The sequence below is a fragment of the Humulus lupulus genome, chromosome 8 (genome assembly GCF_963169125.1).
Source record: "Humulus lupulus chromosome 8, drHumLupu1.1, whole genome shotgun sequence".
Taxonomy (NCBI): domain Eukaryota; kingdom Viridiplantae; phylum Streptophyta; class Magnoliopsida; order Rosales; family Cannabaceae; genus Humulus; species Humulus lupulus.
In genome coordinates, this window is record NC_084800.1 from 13,601,962 (window position 1) to 13,625,042 (window position 23,081).

At 37.8% G+C, this 23,081-nt stretch overlaps 1 protein-coding gene across 2 annotated transcripts; it reads left to right on the forward strand.

Annotated features, from left to right (window-relative positions):
- The first annotated feature begins 17,021 nt into the window (after positions 1-17,021).
- LOC133794659 (zinc finger CCCH domain-containing protein 14-like) lies at positions 17,022-19,785 on the forward strand. Of its 2 annotated transcripts, XM_062232006.1 has the most exons (3): positions 17,022-17,303; positions 17,848-17,908; positions 18,917-19,785. In XM_062232006.1, the coding sequence occupies exons 1-3, from the start codon at positions 17,222-17,224 to the stop codon at positions 19,674-19,676; spliced, it is 903 nt and encodes a 300-aa protein (XP_062087990.1). In that variant the 5' UTR covers positions 17,022-17,221; the 3' UTR covers positions 19,677-19,785. The 2 variants fall into 2 exon arrangements, with proteins under 2 accessions (XP_062087990.1, XP_062087991.1); XM_062232007.1 differs by lacking the exon at positions 17,022-17,303 and having other exon boundaries at positions 17,820-17,908.
- The last annotated feature ends 3,296 nt before the right edge of the window (positions 19,786-23,081 follow it).

The window sequence follows — 23,081 nt, forward strand, 5'->3', positions numbered from 1 at the left end:
GCAGTCTCTTGATTGGCTCTCAGACTAGCCAGTTCTTCTTGCAACGCGCCCAGGGTGCTCTTCAGCGTCGCGTCGTCCATTTCCTCCTCTTCAAAATCCAGTTGCGGCTCATCTTCCGCCATGCTTGCGGGTGGAGGAGGTGGTGGATTCAACGGTGCGGCGGCAGTTTGGCCAGTTTTCCTCCTGCTTTCGCCATCGGTTTTCTTAACAACAATGAATTGTCCTCTCAGTGAAAGCACCAGAATGTTGACCCACGATTTGGCCAACTGACACAGAGTCAAAATATGAATGATATGAACAAATATAAAGAAAGTAATATAATGACGAAAGTAAAGAAAACACAGCAATTTATAGTGGTTCGGCCCCAGAATCTGGTAATGACCTACGTCCACTTAGAATTATATTGATATGAAATCAGAAGTGTGATCAGAGAACTCGGGTTCAATGAGTTTCAGCACTTCACTTAAAGCAATACAAGTGTTTTGGCAGAAATTCTATCTCTCTCCTTTTTTCCTCTCGTCTCAAAGGAAAGGTCCCCTCCCCTTGAGCTATTTCTTGCTATTTATAGGCTCAAGGAGGGTTACCGATTATTTGTTGCAGATATTATCCCCTGAATAGTGGGATACTCGGAAGATTGCATGAGATAAATTCGGGATTTACAAGGATCTTCCCATAAATGTCGTTCTGTTAATGGAACCACCGACCAGACTGGTCGCGGTCTAGATAGGCCTGTCATGCTTCTGGTGTGTCTCCTGGTCGATACTCTAGCAGATGCTTCTAGGTGTCAGCCATGTATCAAGAATTTATTTGCCACGTCACACATGCTGATTTACCTGATAACAACGCTCATGGAAATTTCCAGTAATATTCTGCCCCCATTCATGTAAAGCACCCTTACAAGCCTCAATCTTTTCTTGAACAAAAACAAAACCACTATTTATCCAATTGGCCCGCACAATATCAAGATATAAAGGCTCTCTAAGCCAGGCATTCTAAAAAAAAATATATATGGCCAATTGGAGTGAGTAAAATACTTGAGATCGAGAAAAATAGGGTTGTGATCTGATGTTGAATTCTCCAAATTGAATAGGCGAGCAGAAATAAACAAGGAATGCCCACGTGAACACGCCAAAGCTCTATCAAGCCGAGCCTCAATCCAATGAGCAGTACGTCTGCTCTTCTCCCATGTGAATGGGTGCCCAAAAAGTTCCAAATCAATTAAGTCACAATCCCCCAAAGCTTGTTTAAAGCTCTTTATAAGCCAAGAAGGTTAAGTATTACCTCCTTTTTTATCTCCTTGACTAAGAAAATTGTTCAAGTCACTAATAACACATCAAGGCAGTGAAGACTCATCTTTTATACTCCTCAACAAATTCCAGGTATTCCTTCTAAAGGAACGATTTAGTTATCCATACATGCCTGTTAAACGCCAGTCTTCCATACCTTTTACCTTTGTTATACTCTCTATGTGATTCTGGGAAGATCCCAACATCTCGGCTTCATCCTGAGATCTCGAAAGCATCGCCAAACCCCCTCATCTCCCAATCGGATCAACTACGAAAAAACCTTCAAAGTTTAGTTGTCGAGCTACAACCACCACTCTGGACCGAGAACATAACGTCTCAATAAGAAAAATAAATCTGGGCCATTTTTGATACACTGTATCCTTTAGGAATTGAATAGTCCCTGGGTTGCCAAGCCCACGAAAATTCCTGCTCAAAACACTCATAATTACTGGTGAGCCCCATTCTCGAAGCCCACCAATAGCACGTTTTTTGAAGGCCTAAATTCTACTGAGCCCGTTACCACATCTGTACCCCCATTAGGCCCAATAAGCCCAGACACCTCTTCGTCCTCTGTACGACGTCGCTTAGGGTCCACAATTTCCATTACTTCAAGTTGACTTTCATTTGTATTTCACGCCTGAATACCTACTCCCTTGCCAACTTTTGAAATAATATCCTCCTCCATTCTCTGCCCGTGATTATAATAACTGCTCCTATGATCCTTGCCCTTCCCATGATTACTGGTATCACACAATCCCCTAAATCCCTCCCCAAATCGCACCCCTCCTACATAACGGGATTATCTCTTCCACCTTGTATCGACGGACAATGGTCGGACCATGATGAACCATTTGATGAAACGATCCAGAGACTAACCATTTAGCTCCCCACGCATACTTGTTAGGTCTAGGTGCTGCCTTCATGAAAACGTCGTATGGTTTGATAATTGTTTCTGCAAGTTGATCAAACAAATAAAAACAATATCGTTCTGAATGGCCAATGATGCCACAGATAAAGCAAAAGGTTGGGACAAACTCATATCGAAAATTAACCCAAAACACATCCCCCTCCTTTCTTTTTGAATTTCATTCTGCGCTTCAGAGGTTTATTGATATTCATTGTAACACACACCCAAAGATATTCCCTCCATACCCCTATAAAATTGTAATGCACTGGTTATTCCAAGACTGTTACTGTGAACTTTAAATAATGCTTAACTTGTTAAACGAGTCATTAGATTACAAATGTGCATCTAGGTGTCATTAATAAGCCAGGGTGAAAATCCTGATCAAAAGGAATGAGTATATTTAATTTAAAAATGTTAAACTCTATATGGGCCCATAAAAGCGTGTACAAAGTTATTTACAATCCAAAATGATCATTACAATACACAAAATTACGACTCGCCGACCTAAGCAGCAAAATATAGGGTTAACCCCTAGTTCCTCTGAGAAATACCTTGGCCGCGGTGGTCAAGCGGCCGCATATATACACATTGCCACCTAAGCTCTCCACTCAAGGCTGGATGAGCTTTTCTTTCCCTTTACCTGCACCACATAGCACCCGTGAGCCAAGGCTTAGTAAGAAAACTTATTACTACATGTATACAACATCAATAAATGATTTTGGGGCTTGCAGCCCTAATCAGATAAGTGAATATCAATAAATGATTCTGGTAATCATACTGGGGCTTGTAGCCCTAATCAGATAAGTGACTAATGAGTCACACTTTGGGGATCTGCTCCCTGAATAGATGACTAATAAGTATATCTCTGGGGCTCTGCACCTTAAGCCATGTGACGTTTCAGTCACCTGAGCCTTTTGGCCCTGGCTCTACTTAACGAGCCTTTAGACTAGACAAGCGCTTTTGTTTTCATCGAACTTGGGGTCGGTCAAGCATTTAATGCTCATGTTGATTAGATCTAATCATTTCGGCGTGTGTTAAACACACTAATATCGTTCTTGACTCATAAGCCAATACCATACGACCAGTGCTCAATACTACTGCCGAACTTGACTAATAAGTCATAACTTCACAATCAGACACCATTGTCGTCTCTAACTAATAAGTCATTACCATTCACAAATAAGCAAAGCTGCTAAGCATTTACAATGCAATCAATGTCCATATATAGAGCACGCAACATGCCTCATCAATAACCATGCATGTCACATACTGGGTACAGTTTTCTTACCTCTGGTTCGAGCGTGAAATAATAAAAGAACGACATTTGAGAACGATCAGTCCTTAAGTCCCTTAGCGGTCACCTAGTCATAACCAAATGTGAAACCCATTAATAAAATAAATCAATAAAAGGTTCATGGTCTAAAACCTCGTTCTTGGGACTTCGAATCCTACTGATAACTCTACAAAATAGAGTTATTTTACCACTTTTTATGTGCTAATTATTGCTTAATTCTTGAGTTTTTAAGTAATTTATTAAGTTTTTAAGTAATTTTGAATTTATTAGTCTTATCATGATTTTATATACTTTTGTGTGTTTTTATAGTTATTTTGTTGTAAAATATTGTAGTTAATTATTTGAATTATTATTGTTAAGTTAGTGGTAAAAAAATGTTGTATTATTGAACTTAAATATAAAATATAAATTAAGTTATAATTAATATTTTCAAAGAATTAAATTGATTTATTTTGTAGTTGAAAATATTGTATTATGATTTATTTTATATTTATTTTGTAGGGAGTTTATGCTCTTGAAAAGAAAGAAAAATAAAGAAAAAGTGTGGCATTTTCAAGAAAGAAAAGAAGAAAAGTGGCAAATGGCCAATGCCACCAATCCTCCATTCAGCCCCAGGCCCAATGAAGCTCCCCAGGCCCAACGCCATCACATGCTCCTTCAGTACCCTTTGGCCTAGTGCACAACAAACCCCATGCCTGCTTCAATCAATGCCCCCTCTTCATGAAATGCATCCAGCCGATTCAGTTAATTGATGCCATCCAAAGCTGCCACCTGCCCAGGCCTATGCCTGCCTTCAGCCTCCCACATAGACCCAACAGCCACAAAGCCAATTTTTGAGCCCAACAAATACACTTAAGTGTTCCCTTTGTCCCCTTGTCCAAAAATACCACATTTTTATCTCACTTTCTACACATTTTACTCCAAAACATCATTATTACACCCTATATTTTACCCCTATTTGCCATATTATAATTAATTAAATTAATTTAAATTGATTATTTTAATCATCATTTTTGGCTATAAATAAATGATTTAGGGTGTGTCATTTGGGAGAGAGGTTACCATACCAAAAACTCTACACATTTCAAAACCTCTCTATTATCTTCATCTTCTTCTTCTTTTCATTTTTTTTCTATGTATTTTTAGAGGAAAAATTTGGGGGTTTCTCCTCCAAATTTTCCTATTTATGTTTGTAATTTTTAGTGTGTATTTGCTATTCTAGTTATGTGTTTCTAATATTTTTAAGATTATTAAGGTGATGATGAAACATTTTGTAACTAGATAGTATTTATTTTGTATGTTGATTTCTCATTTTGTGCAACAAAGTTTATGGAATTTTCTTCTTCAAATATCTTCTTTCATCTTAAATATCATGTATTTTGGATTGTTAGCACATATTTAAACTTTGTTCTTCATTAGTGCAAATACATAATATTCTTTGTGTAAGATGTGTCATTAAATTGTACACATCCATGCTTAGAACAAAAATATTATGTTTTGCCTTATAAATAATGTTCATTGATTTATTTGTTATTTCATTAGATTGATTTACACTAAATGCTTTGAAATTATAACTTTGAAAAGTGAAGAAAAATCATATATTTTTTGAAGAAATTTGTGCTTAAAATTATAAATCTATTTGGAAAATGATAGTTTGATTTATCTTAACTATCACTAAAATTTGGGAATCAATATACCTATAAATATTATTGAACTTATATTTTGTGGATTCTAATCCTTAATAATCTTATTTTACCATCTTGATTTCTAATATTAATTTATTTTTATGTATTGTCTTAAATTTCTTTATTATTGTCTCTTATTAGATTTTATTGTCACAAATTCTCATCAATCTTTGGTACTAGGTTAGAATTTATTACTTTTGATTTAAAATAGTTTTCTTTTCGATTTTAGACAACTCCTTTGGGTTCGATCTCGTGCTTACACGAACACTATATTCCATATACGATTCGTGCGCTTGCGAGTTATAAATATTTAAAACATACCCGTTTTGGGTCCATCACCTACTAAAACGGTAAGTTGATTCGATCCCGAGCCTTAAGAATTGAAACCCCAAGCCTAAAGCTCTATAGAAACCCATCCTGGCACAAAAGGGAGGGGTGGGTCGCGACTTGGCCTCGTGAGTCGCGGTGCACCCCCAAGACAGAGAGCATCTGTCTAGGGTACCAGGGGCGGGCAGCGACGCGCCTACTTCACAGAGCCTAGGGGAGGCTCTGGGTTGGGTCTAGGTCGCGACTTTCCCTAGTAGGTCGCGACTTGACCTAGCGAACCCAGCTCCCCTGCCATTTTCTCAATTCAAACCATCCCAAAATCAAAACCAAGCATCAACACAGTATATACACCAATTAAACAACAAATCCTAAGTTTTAAACCACTGAAAACCACACCAAATAACCAATTCTAAGATCCAAACTCTCAAGCTCAAGAACTAACTCAAAAACATAAACTATGGCTGGAATCTTACCTTAAACACAGGTTTGAATCCCCGAAGTTAAAGGGTATCATTTAACTTCAGTTTTTATATAATAATCGAAGTTAAAGAGTACCTTTTAACTTCGGTTATTACATAATAACCGAAGTTAAATGTATTTTTTCTTAAAAAAATATTTTTATTTTATTTTATTATTATTTTGGTTTTTATAAAATATTTACATAATTATTTTTTAATTCTACTTTGTAATTATTTTAATATTAATAAATATATTTGAACATTCCAATAAACTTAAAATAAAATAAAATAAATTCACAAACTGTATAGACTTAATGTACATGTATATATACATTTATACAAAAATAAAAGATAAGTATCACATAAACATCTAAAGTGTTCATACAAGTTCATCTAAGTAATTATTTGAAATATTGAAATTTCTTATGTATTAAATATTTTAAAAAAATTTAGCAGAATTTTCCCTATAAATAGTACTACCAAAACTTGTAGTTCAAAGTAACATTATCTAATCAAGAGGAATGATAAGGTTACTTAAAACTAGGGACTTATGGTTATCAACGCAACACACAAATTCTCAATATCCTATTAAAAACCTACCGCCAAACCTAAAAAGTTTAAATTACAACCTTATGAATAAATACTACATATTTAAAAACATGTTCAATTAATAAATCCTAAAAAATTGGGCAGAGTTTCACATGTTTCTATAACATATCCCAATTTCATAAGTATCTATTAATTCAATACAAAGAAAAATAACAATCAACATGCATAATTCCATCCTTATGCCACCGTAACACACAAATTTTCTAAAACTTACTTCACTAGTTTTCAAACTTACTTTCCACTAAATTCAATATAAATTAACTATAATTCTATAAATATGTGCAATAATAATAAATAAAACTAAAATATTTACTCATCTTCAATTTAATCTACAAGTTAGTAACCACCAATTCAAAACCAAAATACCGCCAAAACAATAATCGTCCTAAAAAGTTTAAACAAAAATAAAGTATTAAATGATTGAGTTTATATATAACTTGTACCAAACATATTTAATATTTAATACAATCTAAACATTGAAACATATTTATACAAATGACTCTTTGAACAAAATATTAACTTGATTTTTTTTATAACAACAACATATTAATTTGTTTTTTTTCAACAACAAAATATTAACTTGATTAATATACTAAATAATTATTATAAATAATAATATTTTATAAAATAAAAAAATTATCAATTTATTAATATAATAATATTAAATTCGAATTAATAAAGAAAATTATCATAATAACATAGTTGGAAGATTCATACCTTTTTAAATAGTCAAATGCAACTCCAAATCAAGATTATCAACCTTAAAAACCTATACATTATCAATATATTACAAAAATATAATAAATCCGAAATAATAAGCAAAAAAAAAAATCATATGAATAAATATTTAACGATTTATACATATTTCAAAACTAAAAAACGTGTTTGGATGTTGAAAATCCATTAAAAAAATCTAAAATAATGAGCATTTTCGACCACCACCCATACTCATTATAAAATGAACAACTTTTTTCTCTCAAAACTAAATATATTCAGTATTCTATGATCAAGATGAGTTTTTTAGCAAAAATGATGGAGGAAATGGGAAGAAAACAAGAAAAATGATGGAAAATAAGTGAAACTATTTTATCTCTCATGGTGGTAATGAGGGTTTTCGGTCTGTTTGCGTTTCAAAATGATGAGATGTGAAGGTGGAAAAGGGTTTTAATAGGGAAATTTGATTAATCATACTTACATTAGCTTAATAATTAAAATTTGAACCAAAGTTAACCACCATATGATATCAATGCTCATCTTTCATTTAATACCAAAAATACCCCTCTCATAACACCTTTCCTCTCTATTCTCCCTCTTCCTCTCTACCTCTCTTCACCATACCTCTCTTCACCATACATTCTCTCTCACTCTCTCTTCACCATACGTTTTACACACAAGATTTTTATACTAAAATCTTGCAAGAAAGATACACATTCGGACATTGTGGATTGTTTGAGGAGAAACACCAAGCTTTGTGTTATTTTTGCTCATAGTGAAGATATTAAATGGGTAAGTGATTTTCTTTGATTCTTGTTGTTGTTGGTTGCTTTTATGATTCATAATGCTGTTTATATGTTGGATCTGTAGTTTGTTGGTATTTTTTGCTGTTTTTTTGGGTGAAAATCGTGTTATGTGAAAATCTGCGTTTTCTTGGGTTCCCTGAGTTTTTTTCTAAATGCCCGATAGTGTCCGATAGAGACCCGATACAGGCACGATAGTTGTTGAGTTTCAAGGTTAGGGATGAAGGTCCGATGGCAACCCGATGGTTGCCCGATAGTTTGGTTACCCGATGGTTATAAGGGTACGATGGCTACCCGATGGTTGCCCCGATTATTATTTTAAATCTATACACCCTTTTAAGTACGATAATGGATCGATAGTAGTCCGATATATGCCCGATTGTTATTATTAAGTTACTGCGGACCTAATAGTACGATGGTACTCGATGTTACCCGATACTTGCCCGATATTAGTGTTTTAAGTGATCAAAAAACATAAATAAAACTTTGCCTGATACCGCCCGATATGGCCCGATACTGGTACGATGCCAAAACATTTGAACTAAATTTCGACATTTTGTTGCCATTTACTGATTTTATTTCTTTGTACATGATAGGGTCAACTTTGTTCGCGTACTTAATGTATAATGGTGTTTGGGAGCGTGAAGGTAGAGATTGGGTTTTTAATGGAGCCGAAAATTTAACGTTCGAGTTGGAGAAGGACATAACTTACTCACAACTTGTTGAACTTCTGTACTCAGAGCTGGAGGTTGACAAAGTGCAGTATGACCTGAAATTAGAAGTGAATTATAAGTACATGAAAGGGTTAATGTATCGGCCTGAACTTATAAGGAATGACAAGGGTGTAAGCTTATATTTGTCAATGCTTTTGAAGAAGCCAGATGAATTTGTTCCCCTTTTTGTGACTTTGGTGGAGAAGAATATCATTGTTGATCGTAATCCTCCACCAAGTACTGTTAAGGATACTCGTAGTGAGGTTGGGACTTATGTTCCAGAAACAAATCCGGAGGTGCTGGTAGCCACTGCTATACCTGAATCAAACCCTTTCATACCAACAGTTGACCATGTAGCACAGATGCCATTTCATGATGATTTTCCTGATTGTCCTGACCCTGAAAATGATTTTGAGGGCAATGACGACCAAGAAACAGAGGTCCGTTCTCAAGCTTTGAGCCTGAGTCCACTGTCGTACCAAATACCGAGGCAAACAACATGTAGAAGTAGACCCCGTAGAGAAGATCGCCAAACACCTGGTACTAGTAGTAGTCGTCCAGACGGAACAAATGATGCTAGAGAATTTAGTGATCCACTCTCTTCTTCGACATATTATAGTAAATTCAAAGCTCAGATGTTTACAAGAGAAGACATTGAGGATAATAGTCACTATATATCTATGGGTGGCACATCGGGCGGGGAGATTCATTTAGGAAAGTTTTTCAGAGACAAGGAACATTTAAAGAAGGTTGCTGGCTTGTTTGCAATGAAGAAGGGATTCGACTTTATAGTTAAGAAGTCTGGTACTGATGTTTGGTATATTACATGCAAGGATCCTGATTGTGGGTGGAGGTTAAGAGGGAAGAAGAAGCAACTTTCTAACATGTTCGAGGTGACAGCATTTGAAAATGTACACACATGTTCCCTCGATGTTCGAAAAAAAGATAACCGTCAAGCATCACCTTTGGTAGTTGCCGAACTGATCAAGGATAAATTCTCAGTTAACGGTTCAGATTATTTAGCCTCCAAAATAAGAGAAGATATGAAGAATTCTTTCGGGATCGAAATGAGTTATGAGACGGCTTGGAGATGCAGAGAGAAAGCACTCCACATAGTTAGGGGTACGCCTGAAGCTTCATATTTGAAGTTACCTGGGTACTTGCACATGCTGCAGTTGAACAATCCCGATTCCATTACTGATTTCAAGGTAGACGAGGGTCGCTTCAAGTATTGCTTTTTTTCTCTGGGTGCTTGTAGGCAGGGATTCAAGTTTTATCGACCTGTTATATGTATTGATGGGTCCTTCTTGAAAACTAGGTATGGTGGCCAAATGTTGTGTGCCGTGGCATTGGATTCAGACAGCCACATATTTCCGATTGCTTTCGCAATGGTTGACAGTGAGAACCACGACTCTTGGACCTATTTCATGAGGAAGTTGAAACAAGCGATTGGTGATGTTGAGAACTTAGCATTCGTATCGGATAGGCATCAAAGCATTGTTCATGCTTTGGAACTTGTCTTCCCTGATGCACCCCATGGCGCATGCTACCACCACATCATTATGAACGTGGCTAGCAAGTTCAAGACTGATTGCTTCACGGATCATATTTACAGTTGTGCATACTCGTATAAGAAGACAGATTTTGAAAGAGAATTTGAAAAGATAAAAGCAATGGATGTTCGAGTTGCACTATATCTTGAGGGCATTGGATTTGAAAGATGGGTTCGTTCGTACTTTCCAGGGGACCGTTACAATGTAATGACAAGTAATTGGGCTGAAAGTTTCAACAGCAAAACTAAGGACGCAAGAGCCTTCCCGATCACTGCTTTTGTTGAATTCATCAGGTTTACTATTCAAACATGGTTTGCTACTCGAAAGGAAAACGCTGAAAAGTGTAGCACGACTCTATCACCAGTTATGGAGGGGGACTTGTCATGTCAATTTGAGAAATCTCGGTTCTTAAGCGTCGACAGAGCTGGACCTTATACATTTAATGTCCACCCCGGAGGAACAGTTCAGAGCGGTGGTATAGTTGATTTGGAGGCACGACAATGCAGTTGCGGCCTATTCCAAATCATGAAGATTCCTTGTCCACATGCATGTGCTGCTGCTCAAGAACGAAATATTAGCATGTACGCATTGTGCTCTCAATATTACACAAGAGAGAGTTGGAAGAGCACATATGAGGGGACAATTATGCCAGTTGGTGATGAGGATGATTGGGAATTGCCTGAAGACATTAAGAACATCCAAGTTGGAGTACCGATTGAGAAGAAACCTGTAGGCCGACCGAAGAAGCAAAAGGTCGGACGAATTAGGAAAAATCGATATCCTTCTAATGGAGACAAGGTTGTGATACAACGATGTTGTAGCAAGTGTGGTGGTAAAGGGCACAACAAAGCGTCTTGCAAGTACCGAGGTTAACTTGTTTTGTTTGTATTCTAGTTGACCTATTATGTTTTATTTCTGCTTGAACTAGTAATATTTGTTATGTGCTGGATTTTGCAGGTTTTTTTATGTTTTTTTCTCCATTATGAAACTCTTAAATATGTAATAATCCAGTGTTGGTTCGATAGTGCACGATGCCGGTACGACAATGCACGATATTGTTTGTTGTAGGATTATTTAAATGTATCTTACAATATGGTACGACGTTGCTCGATGTAGTACGATAGTTAATGTACGACATTAGGGTACGATAATGTACGATATTGGTCCGATAATGGTACGATGGTATGGTTTCAGTACAGTTCGTGAAATTTGTGAGGCAAGTGAGGGTACGATAGAGTACGATAGTGATCGACGATAGTACGATGCAAAGATTAAGCACATTAAAATGTAGTAATTACAAAAAGAGCAATAAAAAAACTTATACAATTCAAAAAAATTAAGATCGTTCAACATAAGTTTTGGTAGAATAAGTCTACACACCACCTTTGCCTAAAAAGTTTCATATTATTGTCAGTTACATTATCAAATGGTAGTTGTAGAAGCTTATGTTCAATATGCTCAATTACGTAACATCCGCAATCGCCACTGCATTAGAAAATAAACAATAATTTAATAAAGTTTTGTAATTAAGAAATAATAATTAATATGTGATATTTAATAAAGTTCACCTGGATTTTGTTTGCGGTACGAATTCACGTGGAATGAGTTTCCAATCGAAGGGTCTGACCTGACTCTCTGATGCTGTCAACTGAGGCGCGAGTATAACGTCATGGTTCTCAAATAAACCGGACTGTCGCAAGACCGACGGGAAAATGGTACACCAGTCAACCATCAAGCTGATCAAATCATTTTCGGAAATTGATCCAATACTGGAGTCAAAGATGTTGAGCATCCACCCATTCAGGTCTGCCTCTACAGCTACCCAATGCATTTGGTCTTTCAAGAAGAGGGCAAAATAAATGAACTCCTTGTTCTGCCAACTCGGTAAGAACTGGACTGCATCACCCCTAACCAGGTCCAATATACTGTCATCCCAACTAAATCTAGAGTAGTCAGAACCTGGAAAAGCGTCCCACCGACCCTTCAATGATTCGGGAAAAATTGTAGGCATAACAACACATTTCTGAGGGTACACGTTAGGATAAAATTCTAGACGCCTCCTCATGAGATGGAATGCTGCATCTAAATGCTACATTAAAGGAAAATTAAGTCAGTAACCACAATATCGTACCAAAATAAACAAACAAAAAACTATCAGACATGAATATAGTAACTATCGTACCCCAATCGTACCATTATCATACCCCAATCGTACATGAATATAGTAACAATAAAACCTTCTATCGTACCAATATCGTGTTAATGTCGTACCATCATCGTACCTTTATGGCAAAAACTAGTATTATACACCATCGTACCCACTAGCGTCCCACTGTCGTACCATCATCGTACATTATCGTACTACCATCGTACCTAAATTGTCCCACTACAAATTCTAAAATTATGATGGTAATAGTAACTACTTAACAAATTATATCGTACCACTATCGTGCTAATGTCGTACCACCATCGTACCATTGACATATAAACAGTTTATAATTTGACACTTATAATTATCGTACTACATTCGTACCATATCGTACCCATATCGTACCACTATATATAGAAACATTTAAATAAATTTTCAACATTATTTAATTATGAAGTTATAGAAAACTTACAGAGTCAGAAAGCCATGTCCTCGGAGTATGCAGTTTCAGGAACCAAGCAGCATCATGTGTCCCTGAGAAGCATTCCCTCGGATATTTATTCCCAATGGTGCCAAGCAACCACTTGTGAAAGGTCATAAGTAATTTACCATCAACAACCCTCAATGGATCCACATTCACTGCTGTCTTCGATTTCTTATTCCTTTTCCTCATTGCAGTGTACTCATCGAACCACCTAGGCCTCTTTCTTTCTCTCCTCTTCTCCGGTGCTGGTGGAGCTATGTTTAAGAATTGTACTTCAGAATCTTCAGTATCTCCGATTACAGTAATTTGCATATCCTCTGGTGTGCGAAAAATGTGATCATCTACATCATCAGGTCTGTAATCGTTAGGGAGAATGTCTTCATCTACAGGAGACTGAGGGCCTTCTTCAGTGGACTGAGGGTGTGGATCTGGAACTGGCCTACTAAGATCTTCCATCATTGTCATCAGCTTCTGCAATTGACCCAAGATCTCGGACTGACCTTTAATAAGGGCACTTTGTTGCCCTTCAACCTTTTCCAACCTGGCCAAAATCATAGAGTAGCCTGGTTGCTCAGCTTGGGAGGAGGTGCTGGCATGAGGTGTTGATGGGGGAACCTCAGGTGCCTCAGGTTGAGCTGGTGGAACCTCCTTAAAAATATTTGCTGCTTCTGCTTGCTCAGCTAACTTTTCAGCAAGCTTTTCAGCCTGGCTCTGTAAGGCTTCCTGTGTAGGCTGTCCATCGGGACCCACCTCTAGTTCCTCTAACCCCATGTCCACATACAATGGGGCTTCATTGTCTGTAAGGGTCCTCACATACTGTTCTTCAGCAGGTCGGGCACACAGGTAGGGGTATACTGTCAACTGCCACAAAAAACAATGCATATTTAGATTGGAAAGTAAAACAATATAAAAAATAAGTAATTTTCATCTGTGAAAAATGATAAACTATCGTACCCCAATCGTACCCATATCGTACCCATATCATGCAATTATCGTACCCATATCGTACCCATAACATAACAATATCGTACCCGTAAGTGAGAATTACTTGCTAACTATCGTACCATCATCGTACAACATCGTACCAATATCGTACCTCTACTACTACATTAACAAAGAATACATATCGTACCCCCATCGGACCATCATCGTACCAAATCGTACCACTTAGTCAGTTTTCAAACAGTTGACAAAAAACCACAAAATAGCCCCATAATCGTACTCAAATCGTACTCTATCGTATTCCTATCGTGCAGTACCCATAAAATTGCATATCTAGAAAAAATATAGAACATTCAAAAGTAAAGTAAAAGCTCACCTTTTTGGCAAACAACTTAATAAGTTGCTCTTTGTGTATCTCTACTTTCTCCTTGCTCTGCCAGTTGATCATTCTTGGTATGCCTTGGCCCAATCTCATAGCATGATCCTGACCCAACTCAATGATGGACTCAAAAGCCCAATACTGCAATGCTGCAGCATACCCATAAATAGAGTACTTGGCCTCCTTCTGAGTCTTTCCTTTCTCAATCTTCTTCTGTAAATGCTTCTTCATTTCAACAAAGTCTTTTTGACAAGTTTGTAACAACTTCTGGTATGATATCTTCCCCCACGGGTACTGGAAAAAGAAGTCAACGTCGTCTACCATCTTCAGCATGTCAGTCCAAACCATCAATTTCTCCTCACGACCTTTCAAAACACCCTCAACTAATAAGCACAAACCCATCTTGTACACCTCATCAACTATTTGACAACTCTCAAAAGTTCTGCGCAGTTGCCCTATGCTCACTGGGGAATGACCATTGAAGTACTCAAGAATCAACCGATCCGAAGTGGTCTTCGCTTTAATCTCAGCTTCAGACGGTCCGGCCTCAAAATTTAAACCAGTAACTAAAGCGAACTCCAATTGGCTAAATCTACATCTTTTTTTCCCAATATAAAACTGGACTTCGTCAGTCTTCTCCCCTCTGAATTTGTGCAACAACAACTGATGGACTAAGGCACCAGAAAAATTTAATGGTTCCGCCATGAAGAACTGTTTGAAAGGGGATTCCTTCACCCTATCCAATAAACCACACTGTATAAATTTTGCTTTAATCTTTGGAAAGTACCAACTGCCGCGCCAAGTGATACGTCCCGTAAAATGTTCCTCTACTGGAACTATCAGTTGTGGAGGTCTTAAGTTCTGCATAAAACAAATAAATACCCAATTAAATAGAATAACAAAAAAAACATCAAATTTTATATTCTGCAATATACTATCGAGCAACTATCGGAATCTATCGCACCATATCGGACACCAATGGAAAACTAGAACTATAACATTATCGTGCACAATCGTACCTCACATCGTACACCATCGTATTATAACATACACAACAATTTGTTCCCACTATCGGGCACACATCGTACCCTATCGTACCTCCATCTTCAACCTCAAGTTATCAGAAAACACAACCTATCGTACCACCATCGAACCACTATCGTACCCCTATCGTACACTCATCTTCAACCTGAAGTTATGAGAAACACAAATACTATCGTACCCATATCGACCCACTATCGTACCTCTAAAAAAACCCAGAATTTTTTTTCAAAATTTTACGGTTTATCAGATTTCACACAGTCAGATTTAACACAGTCAAATTCAACAATACATACTATAACATTTTTCAATGGAGAAGAGATTAAAAAAAACACATACCCTAGACATTTTTGTGCAATGGGGTGTCGGTTTTTCTTCTCCGGTGAGGGGTTGGAGCTTGGTTTTTCTTCGTCTCCGGTGGGGGTTGGGGCTTGGTTTTTCTTCGTCTCCAGTGGGGGTTGGGGCTTGGTTTTTCTACGTCTCCGGTGGGGGTTTTTCCGACCGTCGGGTGAGGGAGAGAGCAGCGTCGGGTGATGGTGGGTGAGGGAGAGAGAAGCGTCGGGTGTGAGTACTTATGTTGCTCGATGGTTTTGTGGGAGTGAAGAGTTGGGATTTGGGAGGGAACGGGAAATGGGCAGGGGAAAAGCCGAAAGGTACGGTTTTTATTAAGTTTTTTTTTATCACTATCGTGTACCATCGGGTAAAATCGTGTACCATCGTACTATCGGGCAAGCATCGGGCACTTATCGGGTACCATTGTGTACAATCGTACTAATAGGTCTGCATTAACTTAATAACAACTATCGGGCATGCATCGGACTAGTATCGATCCATTATCGTACTTAAAGGGTTTGTAGAATGAAATAAATATCGGGCAACCATCGGGTAGCCATCGAACCTTAATGACCATCGGGTAACCAAAACATATCGGGCAAGCATCGGGTGGCCATCGGACCTCATCACTAACCTTGAAACTCAACAACTATCGTCCCTGCATCGGGCCTATATCGGACACTATCGGGCATTTAGAAAAAAATTCAAGGAACCCAAAAAAACGCAGATTTTCACAGACCACGATTTTCACCCAAAAAACAGCAAAAAATACCAACAAACTACAGATCCAACATCTAAACAGCAATCTAAATCATAAAAACAACCAACAACAACAAGAATCAAAGAAAATCACTTACCCATGTGTATCTTTTTTGCAAGATTTTAGAGAGGAAAGGTATGAGATTTTGTTATGAGAGGGGTATTTTTGGTATTAAATGAAAGATGAGCATTTGTATCATATGGTGGTTAACTTTGGTTCAAATTTTAATTATTAAGCTAATGTAAGCATGATTTATCAAATTTCCCTTTTAATATCAAGTTGGAGATTCTTGTAAATATTGTAAGGGAATTTGTTCATGTTCAATGCAAAATGGTATCTATTCCCATGTTATGAACTAAAAAAAAGTGCTATATATGAAGAAAATTCGAATTATGGGATCTTAACAAAATGGGCCTAGTCCAAGGTGAAACCCAACAAAGGAGGAAAGAGGCCCATAAATTGGAGGTGCATACACGTGTACGAATCTGGTAACGTCACACGCACAGCACGTGAGTCACAACACGAGCGAGCGAGGAGGTGTGATCATCACCTAGTATTACTGCATCAATTTTTTTGTTTTGTCGGGTAACATCAAATATTGAATGAACTGCATTTAAATCTATTTATCAGTTCCGCCATTTCTTTTTCCCTTATTCTCTTCTTCACTGTTACCTATCCGTCCCCGAACCCTAGCTCTCTCTCTCCTCCTCTCGCAGATTCCACCACTTCTCTGTCTGTCTGTCTCTTTCTTTTGGTTGTATCCTTCTTCTTGAGTTACAATAAAATGGAGTATGAAGGTGGTCGCAAGAGAGCCAGGTTTGATGCTTCTTTTAATGGCAATGGCGGTTTCAAGAAGTCTAAGCCAGGTTCTTCTTCCTTTCTTTCTTCTTCCTCTTTTATATATTGTAGATATATATTTATACATATATGAATTCGCTCTGTTATTCGATCTGAGTAAGCTAGGTTTTGTTTTGCTTTTATGTTCTTTTCTTCGACAAGCTTAATTACCAATTTGAGGTGATTAATCGAAGGTTTTTGTGTATTTGGGGTCTATTTTCTTATTTTTGTTTGGTGGCAAATGGATAATTTGGAGTAATGGAAAATAGAGTTGAAGTGTAGAAGATAGAACCTATTATTTAGATTTTAGAGTAATGGAAAATTGAGTTGAATTGGTATACAATACTGTTATTATCAACTGAGTGAGAGAGGCAGGTTAAATCTCAAACCCTAAAATGAAGCATTATTTTTTATTTTCTGGGTTATTCTAGTGGAACTTTGTAATAGGTTTTGTAATAATAATGATACTAATAATAAGAATACTAATATGGTGGTGTTAAATATATTTAAAAATGTGAAGATTAATAATTCACAGTAGTTTTAACTGAGGGAAATAATTAATGCTCTCAACAGAAATGGAGTCCTTTACACCTGGTATAGGAAGCAAATCGAAGCCATGCACAAAGTTTTTCAGGTTCAAATCTTAACTTGTCTAAAATAGATAGTCTAATGTGATTTTCCCTATTGATAAATTCATACCAATTTAATTAAAATCTTTACACAATTTTTGCAACTAAAATATTATGTTGTGGACTAATGGAATTAGCATTTAAAGCTGTGATACAGGTTGTACTCTCTGTTCTAATCATGATAACAAAGACTATGAACAGATACGGTTGAATGACAAGATGTAGTTCATAACTACTTGCTGCAATATATCTAAATTTAATGCAGTTGTATGGAATGCAGAAACCTATCTATCATATAATGGTCACAAATCACATGTAATCTCAAATACAATCTTTTCAAGTAAAAGGATAGTGATGTGGACCTACTGATTTTGCCACTAAGTTGTCAGTATTGTGGTGAAAGATTGTTGTATATGTGGAACCAGAGGAAAAGCTAAAAAAGAAAAGGGAGAAAGAACGAAACAGAAAACAGAAGAAAATTTAATTACACAATACGTCATGTTGTTTTGCATTCTGTGGAGTATACATCTCAATATCTGCAATTCAGCATATAAAAGAAACGAACATAAGATTTGTACATTTGTGTCGTTAGCATTCTCTCTGTTTTTTTGTGATGTTTTACAATCTGTGGAGTATATACCTGCTCCTTTTGGTTACCACCAGCAAGTTGTTTCAGTTTTACGAATTTTTTACTTGGCCTCATGGGGTTTAAAGCACATTTAATAAAGTTGTAAAATATATTCAACCAGTCCTTTAGCATTCATCAATTTCGTACTACTTAGTTTACCCATCCTCTTTTTTGTATGGATTAAGATTATAAACTCTTAAAAGAAAAAGTCACACTTCTGCCACCCATAATATCTAACAGATTCATGGTTTTGGTTTTCTGGTTTGTGGCACATGATAGAGATACTACTTACTAAATAGATTTCTTGAATTTTTTTTAATCAATCCAAATTCACACTGTTATCTGAACTTTTGAACTGACACATTAGATTCATATTTCTATGCAGTACTGCCGGGTGCCCTTTTGGTGAAGGTTGCCACTTCTTGCATTATGTTCCCGGTGGCTTGAAGACTGTGTCACATTTAATCAATGTTGGTGGCAGCCCAGCCCTCCCTCCATCCGCTAGAAACCCTGTAGCTCCACCATCTTTCCCAGACAGCTCATCTCCCCAAGCTGTCAAGACCCGCTTGTGCAACAAGTTCAACTCAGCAGAAGGCTGTAAGTTTGGTGAAAAATGCCATTTTGCTCACGGAGAGTGGGAGCTTGGCAAGCCAACATTACCATCCTACGAAGATCACCGCGGCAGGATGGGTGGTAGGATGGAGCCTCCTCCTTCACATGGTCTTGCAGCCAGCTTCGGAGCATCATCCACAGCCAAAATTAGTGTTGATTCTTCACTTGCTGGAGCCATTATTGGGAAAAATGGTGTGAACTCGAAACAAATATGTCGTGCCACAGGTGCAAAACTTTCGATAAGAGATCACGAGACAGACCCTAACTTGAGGAATATTGAGCTCGAGGGAACCTTCGATCAGATTAAGCAGGCCAGTACGATGGTTCGTGAGCTAATCGTGAATGTTGGATCATCTATGGCTGCAAATCACACGAAGAGCCATCATGGTGGTGGTGGTACGGGTCACTCCTCCAGTACGGGAAGCAATTTTAAGACCAAAATATGTGATAACTTCACAAAAGGCTCATGCACATTTGGGGAGAGGTGCCACTTTGCACATGGAGCTCATGAATTGCGCAAGACTGGGATATAATTTTTTTTTGGTCCTCAATTTATATTGTGCCAATCTTTTCTAGGATGAAAACTTTGATATAGCATGTTGTATTTTTGTTTTGTTTTATTAAATGTTCTTTGATTGTTAATTTTGCAGCGTTTTTGAGTTTTAAAGTAGGTTTTTGATAATCTTGAATGATTAATTTTGTTTATTTTTCTATTCACTTGTCCACTCTTTTATGTCTCGGTTTCTTTTAAAAGCAATGTTAATGCAAAATTTATGGATATTAATCATGGGCTTTGCTTCCAAAGATAACATAAACAAGTTCAAAAATATTGAAATGAGAGATGGGAGATGGGATTGGGTGGCAATCTGACCATTCAAATTTGATTCAAATCAACTTTTTTGACTTTTCATGCAAATAATTCGTCTGGTGAGAATGGGCTGAAAAGATGTATGGCCCATTGTAACACTCTACTACTTAGAGTCGGTAACATGTGATTTTAAAATGTGTTATTAGCTCATAACATGTGATTTTAAAATGTGTTATTAGCTCATTAATCGAGATTTTAGTTTAAAAGTGTGATTAAATTAAATTAAATACTCAATTAATAAAATTCTAAGAGAAAATGTCTGGACATTCATTAAAATTATAAAAATGTTACATACGGATTCCCAAAACATTGTTTAAAATATAATTACAACTCAAAAGTTACTTACCGAGCGAGAAAACTCCACATACATAATATATAATAATTTATTCCAGTAAACGCATAACAAAAACAGATACAACAGACTATTAACACAGCAGCCTAAGTCGATCTAGGTGCGTTACCAGGCACCAGGTTCACGGTCTTCACCGAGCGGGTGAGTACAACTGTAACGCCCTGGATAGCCAAGACCGTTACACTGTGTGTTTATAAAGTGTCAGACTTGCTAATCAAGTCATTTAATTAAAATCGTGTCACTGAAACTATAAAGGAACTAGGGTTAGAAAAATGTTTTGGTCTACATGGGATCCCAAAAATATTAAGTTTAAAGACTGTTTACAAAAGACACAAGGTTTATACACAATATCAGGCCATATTAAGGCAAAACAGACAGTTAGGCAATCCCTGTCTTGACCCACTCCTCGACCATGGCTATCGAACAGCTGGCTATGTACATTCCACCCCGCGGCCCTCCATCTTAGGGTTGGTCCAGCTTGCCTTTCCCTTTACCTGCACCACGTAGCACCCGTGAGCCAAGGCCCAGCAAGAAAACATAACAACAGAGCATAAGCAATCAACAGACAAATCAATATCTCACATTGCATCACATAATCTCAACCATATAGTCATTCAGTATAATCAAGTATTCAACATGCTAAACATATCAACTCATATCACACATCACTGCACAAATGATAACTAGGGCTAGCGCTCTCAGGCTGCTCCCTCCGTTATCCCACTAACTCCGGCCCGCTTAAACTGAGCTCAGTGAATATTAAGCTGTCCTCGGCTACCAGTGGCCAAGCCGCGCCCCGTGCGCAAATATAATGTACGACACTCTTAGGCCGCTTTTACATGTCTCATGGCGTAATACCATCATTGACATGATACAAGTATCGGGAGCACTTAGTCCCATCATAAACATATAACCGGGTGCAGTTCTCTTACCTTTCAATTCACTAGCTTTGATCCCCCGACTCCTTGAGCACGATCCCCCTCAAGCCCTAGCGCTCACCTAAACACAACCATGGGACAAAGTCATCATCAATCCTCAAGTCCAAAACCTAGCCTCGGGGCCAATCTCGAGCCCCCGGGAAGTCCTAGTTCCACCAAACAAGGTGGTGGAATCAAACCCCAAACCCTAGGTCAAAAGCCCTTGCAAACAACCCTAAAATCCCCTTTAGAAGACAGGGTAGCGCTACAGCGCTCATGGGAGGGCGCTACAGCGCTACAAACAGAAGCAAAACCCCATCAACAAGCTTGGCCTAGCGCTACAGCGCCCAAAGGCTAGCGCTGTAGCGCTAGTCACAGGCAGACTAACACCAGTTTTTCCCTCCTGCGATTTTCTCGAACCAACCCCAACCAAAACTCCTCCAAATCTTTCCCAAACTCAAAAACAACCTTATGGCCATACTCCACTCATCCCAAGCACCCCAAATACCTAGAACTCAAGCACATGCATCCCCAAACTCAAAATTCACCATAGCCACTTCTAGACAATGAAACTCAGCAGGAACCAGTTGAACATCAAAGTTAGAGCTTAGAATTTTATACCTTTAATGGGATTTCAACCACAAGTTGCCTCTAGACTTCCTTGGCTTGCTCCTCCTCAGCCTTAGGCCTGAATTCCCTAAAGTTTCCATCCAATTTAACTTAAACACCATAGCTCAAAAACCAGAAACAGAAACTGAAGAACTCTAAAGTCTTACCTCAAGTGTTGATGAATCCTTGCTAAACCTCTGCCAATTCCCCAAACTTAGCTTAGAATCCTTGATGCTTAGTTTATCCCAGCTCTCCTCTGAGCTTTGCTCCAGAAACCCTCAAGAAACAGATGAAGGAAATGTAAACCGACCTAGAAAACTCTCTCTGTTTTCTCCCTTTCTTTTCCCTTCATTTTCCTTCTTTTTCAGACTTCTACACTTCTCTACAATTCCCACTAACATAAAGTCTCAGTAATTCCCATATTTAGAAAGCCAAATGACCTTAATGCCCTCCCCTTGATTCCTAACCCTTTAATCCACTTAAGGGCATTCTAGTCATTTTACCCAATTCCCGCTAACTCCTCGAGTGTCTCTAATATTTCCCGCTTAATTCCCGATACCTATTTAATCACCAATAACATTCCTCAATGTCAAGATAAACTCCGGTATATTTGCTAAATTCCCATTTATACCCCTAAGCTCACCCCGAGCCGGGTATAAATCCCCGCCATGACTTTTTTGCTACTTTGCTCACTAGGATTGTCTCGAGTCACAGATCACAGATATATCCACATAATAATGTGGTCTCGACAATCATCACATATATCAATACAGTTATGCCCATAATGGCCAAAATTACGATTATGCCCTTCTAACCTAATCAGGGCCTATATGCATACTAATACACATAGTCATGCATCTCAGATATTCAAATAGTCATATAACATGCTTTAAATCATAATCATGCATCTTAATCATTAAAACCACACATAATTCCCATTATGCCCTTCAGGCACACTAATCAAGGCCCTTAAGCCTTATTAGCGAGTTTGGGTCGTTACAACAACACCCTAGATGGCCATGCCATGGCGACCTGCATTCACTATGCTTATTGTCGTTCCCGGCCTTCGCCGATCCCAACCTTCGCCGATCCCGGCCTTTGCTGAACCCAACCTTTGCCGAACCTGGCCTTTGCCGATTAGTCACAAACACATAAACATGACACAGAAATTACAGACATTCAAATACATTAC